This window comes from Pseudochaenichthys georgianus, chromosome 6, assembly GCF_902827115.2.
Source record: "Pseudochaenichthys georgianus chromosome 6, fPseGeo1.2, whole genome shotgun sequence".
Classification (NCBI taxonomy): Eukaryota; Metazoa; Chordata; class Actinopteri; order Perciformes; family Channichthyidae; genus Pseudochaenichthys; species Pseudochaenichthys georgianus.
The window spans coordinates 41,264,631-41,275,978 of record NC_047508.1 but is presented as its reverse complement, the minus strand read 5'-3'; the positions used below and the strand labels follow the sequence as shown (position 1 = coordinate 41,275,978).

General features: G+C 39.9%; 1 protein-coding gene and 1 long non-coding RNA gene across 3 annotated transcripts in view; both read right to left on the bottom strand.

Moving 5' to 3' along the window:
- Positions 1-481: 481 nt before the first annotated feature.
- Positions 482-4,984, bottom strand: LOC117448648 (uncharacterized). Of its 2 annotated transcripts, XR_004552358.2 has the most exons (6): positions 4,915-4,984; positions 3,661-3,729; positions 2,862-3,013; positions 2,663-2,763; positions 2,158-2,324; positions 482-846 (listed from the first exon to the last, which is right to left on the bottom strand). It is a non-coding gene; the product is annotated as an uncharacterized lncRNA (long non-coding RNA). The 2 variants fall into 2 exon arrangements; XR_004552357.1 differs by lacking the exon at positions 482-846 and having other exon boundaries at positions 1,293-2,324.
- A 3,185-nt stretch (positions 4,985-8,169) lies between these two features.
- The window catches only part of eif4g2b (eukaryotic translation initiation factor 4, gamma 2b), a 15,422-nt gene continuing 12,243 nt past the window's right edge, over positions 8,170-11,348 (bottom strand). Inside the window, exon 14 of the mRNA XM_034085837.1 lies at positions 8,170-8,295. Within this exon, the coding sequence (XP_033941728.1) occupies positions 8,170-8,295 (126 nt within the window). The remainder of the gene's footprint in view (positions 8,296-11,348) is intronic.

Below are 11,348 nucleotides of genomic sequence, written 5' to 3'. Positions count from 1 at the left end.
CCAAAATCTGCCTAGTGTCAGTAAAAAAGTGTTAAAATCACAAACTTACCTTTTAGAGAAACAGTCCTTAAGAAAATGTATTCAGACAAAGTATTTTATTTTCAAAAATGTTTAAGGTTTTGCATACATAAAAAGTGTATCTTACAGTTCCTTTGTGAGAGAATTACACACAAATCTGCCGAGTGTCAGTAAAAAAGTGTTAAAATCACAAACTTGCCTTTTTAGAGAAACAGTCTTTAAGAAAAAATCTAATCAGACAATGTACTTTACTTTCTAGTTTTGAGGTTTTGCGTACCTCAAAGTGTGTCTAAAAGTATCTTGGCGAGCGAAAAAAGCCAAAATCTGCCTAGTGTCAGTAAAAAAGTGTTAAAATCACAAACTTACCTTTTAGAGAAACAGTCCTTAAGAAAATGTATTCAGACAAAGTATTTTATTTTCAAAAATGTTTAAGGTTTTGCATACATACAAAGTGTATCTTACAGTTCCTTTGTGAGAAAATTACACACAAATCTGCCGAGTGTCAGTAAAAAAGTGTTAAAATCACAAACTTGCCTTTTAGAGAAACAGTCTTTAAGAAAAAATCTAATCAGACAATGTACTTCATTTTCTAGTTTTAAGGCTTTGTATACCTCAAAGTGTGTCTAAAAGTATCTTGGCGAGCGAAAAAAGCCAAAATCTGCCTTTCGGCCATTGAAAGGAATTCCTTAGTGTTGGGGGTTAGCATCAGACCTGTTGAAGGGGGGGGATACAGGGGGACGAGTCTGTCTGGCTCTGAGGGATGGTGTGTGAGAGGATCACTGAAGATCAGCACTTGTCGCAGAAGGTAGGATGTGTGTAAACTCCACACTGAAAAAAAGGCCGTTGGATTAACATGATTTTAAAATGGAAACCGGTTGCACACATTAAAAACATGTGCACTCAAAACTATTCCATTATGTTAAAGACACACAACTATGTTATGTCAAAGAAACATGAAATGGTTATGTTCATTTGAATATAGGTATATTCATTTACCCTATGTTTAACCAACATGACTTTTTTATGTTCATTTTAGGCTTTTAATATGCTCAGTATATTTCATTTGTACCTGTTAAAGCCACATGAATGTTTTGTTTAAACTACATGCTATAGTTTTCTGTTTAATCTACCTAGTGCTCAAGGGGTACATAAGATTATTTATTTCATGTGAATAGAGGCATTTCGTACATTCTTCTACAGGATCATCCTAATCTCTTATATCTACAGCATTTATCACAACATTTTAAAACAAATAGTCAATAAAGACAAACACATTTCTTTGAACAACATTCATGTATTTTTCTCAAAAAATAAAATAATATTAACCACCACCACACATCCAGATGAGCTTTTGGTTTCTCCATCATGCAGCCCCAGGAGAATTAACAAATACATTGAAAATAAAGAAATAGAATAAATAGATCAAGTTTGTGATGCATGTACATATACATTATTGTGTTAGAACACCGCAAGGAAGCTTAAAGGAAACTATTCTCCCAACCAAAATAAAGGTTTATTGGGCCAGATGGCAAAGAAAGGCTTATTTTTGTAACTCATTCATAGTAAACAATTAACAGAAAATGTCAACGCCTGGCCGAAAAAAGGAAATGTTCTTGCAAATCCATTATTTAAATAGTAACCTGCTAATATGAAAGGGCACTTTAATGCAAAAAAGCAATGGCATTGCTTTGGAAAAATACATGAAAGTATAATAATGGCCTGGTTTCTCACCACATATGCACTAAAGAAAGTATTACAAATAAAAACAAGAACTGACATTTTGAAGTAGCGCAATTAGTACATTCTGAAACACATGACGCCAGGAAAAACCCACATTTCTGAAACATGTAAATCAAGCAAAAAGCATGAGCAAAGGAAGTGCAAGACAGTTGTATCGATGAAAGTCCAGTATGAATGCTTTAAAAGTACACAATGGTCCATGGCAACAGCTCACTCAAATAGTTTGTTTTTAAACGCTTGGGCTTTCTTGGAGAGCATGTTGCCGTCGAGCTCCATTAACATTTGCTGGAGCACTTCGAACGTGCACTTCAGTTTAGGGGGGTAGTTCAGGTTCATTGCACACATGAGTCCAAACAGCATGGTAGCAGCTAATGCAATGTTGTCCACATCAGTTAGTACCTGTTGGCCTTCCGGGACAATCTGTCCTCTGGTCTCATCTGTCCTCTGGTCTCATCTGTCCTCTGGTCTCATCCGTCCTCTGGTCTCATGGTGGAATTGTGTTTGACGACATAAAGGCCCACTGTAATCCCCTGAATGGACCGCAGAATAACGTCTTCATCTTCTGCCTGCAGAGCGCACAGTCACAAAGGGAACAGAGTGAGATCTAACAAATCAATACATATATATACCCATTACTAAGTCCCTGTGTTTAACAAGTACATTTGGTCAGATGTCTGTACTTTTAAGCCTCCTTGTTATCTGATATACTGACCTGATAAAAAATGTTTTATTTCCTGTATCCGTTTTAAATTAAAAGCCCTCTATCTTTTCAGTGTAGTCTGGCTATTAAACAAAAAACAGGGATGTTCACATACTTTAGGCTATATACTATGTGGTGTTTCAATAAATACATATTTTAACACCCAACAAAAAAATCAAAAGGTCAAATATTACTTCCACTGACCACAAACTCGCTCATTGAGGTGCACACACAGAGGTACACACACAGAGGTACACACACAGCCCCTTGAGAAGACAATCCCGGCCTGAATCGACATCATCAAGCTAAGTGAAGGGGAATAAGAAAATAAAGAATATGTTTTGCTCAATGAAATGTGTACACTACTGACTCGATGTATAATTTCCTTAAAATGAATTCTTACTTGAGTCATGTTTGACATAATACAGTTCAGACGCTGGCCTATCTGTCCTCCTCTCTTCTCAAAAACCTTCAGACGTTTGTCAGATAGCACATCCAGCTGAGAGAGAACTCTTGATTGGAGGGGCAGGGTTGTTATGCGCTTAAACTCCGCATCTATCAAAGAAAACAAAATATCACAGTCATAAAAATCATGAAATCATTTCATTTTCTAATGATGTTATGATTGTAGTTGTGTGCTTGCCTCAAAACGATGCAGAGAAACTAGTCCATGCATTTGTTACTTCAAGGCTAGCTTATTGTAACTCTTTATTATCAGGGTGTACCAAAACTCAGTTAAGTTGCTTCAGCTGATTCAAAATGTATTGACCAGAGCACGGACAAGGGACCACATTACTCCTGTTTTGGCTCTAGAGTGAGAATAACTTTTTATATCAAGTACAAACAACCAGGTTAGATTACATTTAATTTAGTTTACGTTTTTTTACAAAGTGACTTAAAATAGGTATTACTGTAATATAAGACTACATGATATAAGAAACACCCTTATAGCCATTTCAACAAACAAAACTTTATCACTTTTGTGAAGGAGGCTTTATCGCAGAATGTTTGGCTTTTGCCTCTCACTTTCTGAATAACTTTTGCCTAATAAATCAGAACATGTGTATATCCCTGCAATGTTTGCAGTATGTAAATGTTATGAATAAATATTCTGAAATTGTCAGACTAATACCAGTCTTCAATTAGTTAAAGATCAAGTTTAAGTTAGTCAAGTAAATCACACAACACATTTGAATACTCACCATTTACTACAGAGCCTTTGGAACAATGTTCAAAGCAAGGCTGAGGTCAATCTTCTCCACACCAATTACCTATCACAGAAAAACACATTTGAAATTATTTCATTATTCACACACAAATAAAACAAAAATGTTCTGCTCCTTAAAGGCGACATTTACCATTTAATGATGTACCTTTAGGTTAATATGAACCGACTTCGGCCGAGATGGGCGCCTCCAGTGTAAAAAGCTACAGTAGCCTATACTAATGCAATGAGTACAACTTTGTACGGAGCCATACACATCAGCGTTGCGAGCTCATTTCCATTGGTTTCAATGGAGACGTGCACTGCAGCAGCGCTGCTCGTCATGTGACGAGGAACAACCAATCACAACCGAGAAACATCTCAACTTCCGTAAACACAAGTGTACGGCCAATATGGAAGATAAGTTCATTTCACAGCGGGTGGATCGTAACCCTTACTTTAAGATCTGTCCGGCATGTCCCCCATATTCATGGTATGTGCACCGCTGCACAATCATTAATATCCTCCACTTTCCAGTATCAAGTGTCGCTTTCCGGGACACACCCCCACACACAACATTGTGTCTGTTTTGATCTGTGTGTATTTACGGTATTTACATGAACACAGAGCGGATCAAAGCAGAGACATAAACACAGTTTTTTAGGGAAAACACTGCAGTCCCACAGACAATATTGTATCTTTAACAATGAACACCTTCAATGGGTAAAGATGGTCGGTAGGCCTACAACCTGCATCAGCGCCCTTAAAAGTCGGCACAAGAGTAGACTTGCAGAGCTGGACCGACGCAGTACAGTTCTACACCGCCTGACAGCAGACATGAAACAATCATTTAAAACAAGACGTATAGACATGCAAACATGCCGCAAGCTCATCCATCGGCTATGACTCCACCCTCCCCACTGAGCTCGGTTTAATGTGCATAACTTTGGGCAAGGTTCATAGTTTTACATATTGTAAATCAAGCAACTGCGGACTTACGCTCTACAAATAGCCTACTCACAGGATAAAAACACGCTAAACACAAGTCAATCAATATAAACTCACCTTGTGATTTTCATGGCTTTATCCTATAACACCAGTGAATGACAATGTTTACAAATTGGCAGCTGTATTTACGTTGCTCGTTGTAACGGCAAATGTGAACTCAGCTTTTTGCAAACAATGCGTCTTGAGATAACCTGTAACTATGACGAACATTTGATGACATTAAATAACTTTAAATAACTTTTACCTTGGAGAGATGTTCTCGGGACAGAACCAGCTTACTCCCCCGATGAGGGAAGAAAAAATGGTAGAACCCCTCCCCCCTCCTTTGTTTAGAGGTGACATGTCATGCTTTTCCGGTTATTGCCCGTCCCCTTGTGTGTTATGAAGGTTGTTATGCATGTAAACGGTCTGCAGAGTCAAAACCCTCAAAGTGCACCCTGTAGGGAGTAAAACTCCCCAAAACGCCTCGTTGGAGATACGTCACTATCCATTTGATTCTTCCGGGGACATCATGATGTCATGTCGTCCCCGGAACGAAATGGACCAATCCGTGGAGCCGTTACGTTACGTCCGCGGAGCCGTTACGTTAAGCCCCCGCTGATTGGTCCAAATTGACCAATCCACGGACTTCCTCACACACTCACTCAGTGCAGGCAGCTCAGCTGATTTCTCCTCCCTGGCTGCAGGCTGATAACAGACAGTTGGGATCGCGGCGAAATTCTCACAGCGTTTATCAGCCTTTTTCTTACTCAATATCAAGCCACACTTATTGTTTTGACTTCGGCTGTGACTTTGTGTGTGCTCAGGGTGAGTTTGGCTGTGTTTCGCTGTGTATCGCTAAACAAGGAAACCACACCTCCACGGAGCTCAGCGCGATTCACAACGTCCCGACCAATCGGAGCACACTGTGCTCACAGGGATGGGGGGGGGGGGGCAAGAGCTGCAGCGAGCCGTTTAGTGGTGAATACACATACTATACAGAGATGCTGTATGAGAAACCAATGTGAGTTTGGAAAATGGCACAGTATAAATCTATTCTAGTAGACCTCAACAATGGAATTATGATCAGTGGAAATGGCCATGACATGGGACCTTTAAAAAAGAAAAAGCTTCACATTTTTAAAAATAAATATATTTTGCAATTTTTTTCTGCTTTACATCTTAAAGGGCCATATTGTTCAGGTTCAATTACGAAACTATTAAAGTACGGGTTTGAGTCCGACCATATTAATTTGTGAATAAAATATTTGTAAATAATTAGAAGCTGAGTAATCGGCTGCAGAGCAAGCTGCTGACATGTGCTCAGTGGGCGGAGTTACAGAGATAAACATAACTTTTTTCTTATTTCTTAACATGATTGAGACTTATAGAACGTACACCCCTCAAGATTAAAATAGTTCTACATGATTGATTCATGTTTCGGCGAGAAACATGAATAAATTATGTCTCATGTATTAACTGCATATTTGCAAATTGAACAACCCCACTTTCCCCTTGTTTTCAGTGTGTAGCACACTGACCTGCAGCTTTCAGCAGCTCTGACTGAGAAGAGTTACTTTGAGTCGCAGCTGAAGCTGGACCGCGTCTCTGGAGAGAAGCAGGTTCTGCTGCAGGAGAACCGGAGCACACGGGGAGAACGAGACGAGCTCCGACACAAGCTGAGGAACGTCACGGAGGAAAATGTACAACTCAAACAGAGGTGATTCTGGGACATTTTTAGCAAGTATTTCATATAAAATCATATATGGATTTGGTTTATGAACAGATATGAGGAGCTGTGAGCTCTGAGTGCTAACAGCTAACGGATGATGTTGTTTTTCTGTGTTTCGCATTGAAGATGACGTCACGGCTCCGCCTACACTGCGTTACTATAGTTACTGCCCCAGCTACTAAACTGTAATGGAAACGCAGCATAAAGTGAGCCTGGCCTACCAAGGCCTAACTATACCGTACTAAGTCGTGAGAGGCCCTGCTGTGGAAATGCGCCATTACATGCACAGACAAATATATAACACACTACATGAAAGGGAAATGGGGCCTCTTGAAACAAAACGTTTGTTAATGCCTTTAGAAACCCTGGTGGTCTGTTGTTCGTATGAAAAGGAAGACATAATGTGGTTCATATGATCCTTCTCTGATCTGCCATCACTACTATTACGTTTTGGTCAGGTTTAGCCACAAAACTACTTTGGGAAGTTAAGGGAACAATTGTGGTCACGATTAGAAGAAACCAACGCTGAGGGGGACCAGACGGGAGCGGTGGTCCTGACTAATGACTTGGCTCTCCTCACGTTACACACAGCAGAGCAGTCATAGTGAAGAGATGTCTCGAACACATCGCCTGTATCTTTGATCTGATCTATATAGTGATACCAATTTTGTCATAAAAGTAAAAACAAAACATCTTGTTTTATGGCATTCTCCAGAGTCCCTCCATTCCCACCTAACCCCCCTTCATTTGCCCCACATTTCTATTTACATGAGAAGACCTGAAGAACCGCTATGGAGGTCAGGACCTTTATTTCAAAGGTTTTACCTCTGGTTCTGAACCAATGTTGAGAGGCAAGACTAAACATGTAAAGATTTCAGATTAAAATGTGTTTATATTTATCGATTCATTATCTATTCCAAGTGCACAATAGTTACAGCCTGGTTTTGACATATTTCAAGTCCCATGTTTCCGGTGGCCAAGACACTACAACGGCCCAAAACCCTTCCATTAGCAGAAACACGCTGCCGTTTCCAATACAATAAAAAAACAGAAATGTGCCAACACATACACGCAAATAAAGACACATCTTTACCAAATTGATAACACATATGCAGCGTTCAATTAAAGTGCTGTATAAAGGAAACATTTTTGATGTGTTTTGGCCCATTTGTGTTTTTATATTTACATGATTACAAGTATAACGAGTTTCTCCTAATGGATGTGTTTTAGGCCGTTGTATTGCGTTTGCATGGGTCAAAAAATAAAGTACAAACAGAGACATAATGGTGAAGGTATAATGGAGGAATAAGACCAATATGTATCAAATATAATAAGACTAAGCTAAATATAAAATGATGTACTGTACAGTAGAATAAATACCACTTTAGTAATGCATACATTTTCACTCAGAAAATAACAGTTGCCCCCATACCACAACAAAGCCTGTACCTGTGACCCATTCAGGTTGTTCCTCTCATGTTACCTCATGATTAATACATGATGCTCAGCTTGGTGATAGGATCCACCCGGTGAACTCTTGAAACTGAGAACTTCCTTCACGCACAGTCTGAACACAAACTTCAAGCTGGAAGCATCTCGACAATTACAGGCGAAGTGAGAACGCTGCACTGACCTGGCCTTTGAAATGTCACTCAGAGCCAAATCCCACACGGACCTTCAGACGGCCGGCAGGTCATCGCTAGACGACCGTCTTTCTTCCTCCATGAGCAGCAGTAACTTCAACAGAGGCAGCCGCTTTGGGAACGTGACGGGAGAAGAGGTCAAAGGTTACTCCAGATCCATCTGCAGGCCGGTGAGGGCGGTGAGGCCGGTTAGTGCCGTCAGCTCCACCGGATCCTTCCTCCAGATCAACCACCTGCAGGGAGAGCTGGTGAGGAAGAGGAAGGTGAGGAGCTGGAGACACAAAGCTCCAAAGGTTTTCACGGATTCAAGGCTTTTATTGTCATTCGTACATAGCTACAGTTATGACAATTCAAAGTAAGGTCACAGGCTCCTCCAACAGAGCAACACAATAAAACAGATACAATAGTGCAAGTAAATAAAATATTATATAATAGAAAGAGAGCAGGATAGTCTACAAGTAATTGTAATATTGATATAAGTTGCAAACAGATGAATGTTATGGATGTTCTTTCAAAAATGCAGGTGTTTCGCAGTCTAATGGCATGTGGAATAAAACTTTATTTGAAGATGCACGATAGCTATGGTTTCACAATGAAAGTGTTAAGTCCCAGGCTGTGATGTAAATTAAGTACTTTACATATCATCCATGACATTTAAAATGAATCAACATTGACTTTTGTTTCACAAGGGAGACAGAAAGTGGAATACGGCACATTTGCTTCAACAAGTGCTATTCCAAAACAAGAAGGGTATGACTTTCCTCTTGGTCTCTATCTTAGTTACCATAAAGCGTCAATAAGTTATTTTCAGGAACAATAGCTAGTAGCAGAAATGGCGGGCAGTGAAAGAACAACATGAACTGTTGAGAACAAAATGATGTGTGTTGAATTGTCAGAAGTTGCTGAGAAGACTGAGGATGGAAAAAGCTATCCAGTTGTTTTTGTGATACTCAAACAACTCGGAAACGCTAACGGCCTTTAAATCATTTAGACATTTTAGAAACAGTTTAAAATCATTTTTCAATTCCTCAATCCTGACTTGTGATTCTGTCTCTTTATAATAGAGAGGTGCAGTGATGACGTATATATCTAGGCTAACCCAGGAGTTAGCATTGGACAGAAAACAATGGGATTTTTCCATTGGATTTGGGGATATTTCAGATGATAGGATCTGTGGCAAACAAACATTTATGAAACTTAGACATTTTGTTCAACAGGATAAACTCAACATATTAACACAACCTTTATAAAACTGCAATTAGCAGAAGTAAAATGCTAACGTTAGGCTAAACACAACTACATCAGAGTCACATCTTCCTGTCAGCACCGCTAAGCTAACGGCGGCTAATGTTCGGCGTAATGACGTTAGTAGTCTCATATAATCACATGTTAGCAACAGCTGTTTTAGTGACACATAGAAGCTTAAGACATTCACCAGCGGAGTATCTACTGACACATTTTAATGTTGTATAATACAACCAGTGGCGGTTCTAGAACATTTTACATGGGGGGGCAAAGGGGAGGCAAGAGGTCATGCCAGGGTGGCATGGGAGGGTGGACAGTACGTGGTATTTTATACTGTATATAACCTATTTATTGTTAATTCATGCCCTAACACAAGTGTTCTTAATGCACAAGAGAAACAAGGTGTTCAGACAAACAATCGGGTGCCCTTTGAGTCCCCCAAGCTTACTTCAACAATTTTAAATGAAAGGAAACTACAACATGTATTTTAAAGCAATGAATTAATGGGAATTACATCACAAAAGTGTCAGTTTCTTCTCTTACCTATATTTCAGTTTTTGTATTTTCAGATTAAGATTGACAAGCTCAACACTATGTTATATGAATTAATAATAGTTCATAATTAATAGTTTTGCAAAATATTACAATTGTGTAATGTCCTTGACTTCCATGTGGTGCCATATCTTAGCTAAACAAGGTCTCATGCCTACTTTTTGTCAAAAACTTCAACCCTGTTAAATTTTTTCAAGGAAATTCCTATAATTATTTATATGTTGTGCCTGAGGTGGAAACATGTAAGTAGTCCACTACCAGATGTTATGACCAAAGATTTTGGTTTAATTTTTCAAAGATATAAAGACCCAAAAGGCATCCGATTCAGAGAATACTCAGAATTCTGCATACTGTAAGTACTTAGTTATAATTAAGTACACAAATGACATCACCCATCTCTTCAGAGAGCTACAGGTGAGCTGTGCAGCAACACATTTCAACATGTGTCAATACTAAGAGCTGCTAGATTGAGCTGCTGTGATGGAACATGTAAGGAGAATAAGAACATACCATGTGGTCCAGCTGGAGTTTCATCTGCCTCCTGATCCCTGCCTCTGGCCCTCTTTCTGACACTTCATCTTTATTCCTCACATATATTTCTTCTTCTTCATTAATGTCTTCATCTCCTCCTCTTCCTCCTGCTCTGACCCTCCTGGTCTCTTCATCTCCTCCTCTTCCTCCTGCTCTGACCCTCCTGGTCTTTTCATCTCCTCTTCTTCCTCCTGCTCTGACCCTCCTGGTCTCTTCATCTCCTCCTCTTCCTCCTGCTCTGACCCTCCTGGTCTCTTCATCTCCTCCTCTTCCTCCTGCTCTGACCCTCCTGGTCTCTTCATCTCCTCCTCTTCCTCCTGCTCTGACCCTCCTGGTCTCTTCATCTCCTCCTCTTCCTCCTGCTCTGACCCTCCTGGTCTCTTCATCTCCTCTTCTTCCTCCTGCTCTGACCCTCCTGGTCTCTTCATCTCCTCCTCTTCCTCCTGCTCTGACCCTCCTGGTCTCTTCATCTCTCTTTTCCTTTTCCTCTTTCTGTTCGTCCTGATCACTTCTCATATGTCTTTTTGTTGTTGTTGAATCACTCCTATACTCTGGCCTGCAAGAGTCTACTTGTGAAAAGCACTGGTACAAATGCTTTCTAACTTTACACGTTAGGGCCATGTAGCCTAGCTAATATGTAGCATATCATAAATATAACATCAGAAAGTATTTATCAAACGCACACAGGCTCTGTGTTTAGATCCAGTTTTTACGGTAAAGGATGTATCCTGGTTTCATTGATCTGGCCTCATGGCTGTGATGTGTAGTTTACGTGGATTTAATAGTAGGCTACCGCGTAGTTTAGCAAAGAGATCGATCTCCCAGCTAGCGCTGTCTGCGTAGTATTTTGTAACGTAACGCCCCAAACAGCGCCCGTCTGTTAAACGCTATCGATTCAAACGGCAGTGTTTTATTAATATTTAGTTTCAAGCTCTCGTCCTTAGTAAAAACAAAACTAGTGGAAAGGGAAATGCTCCCAGGGGAAGCTGATCCATA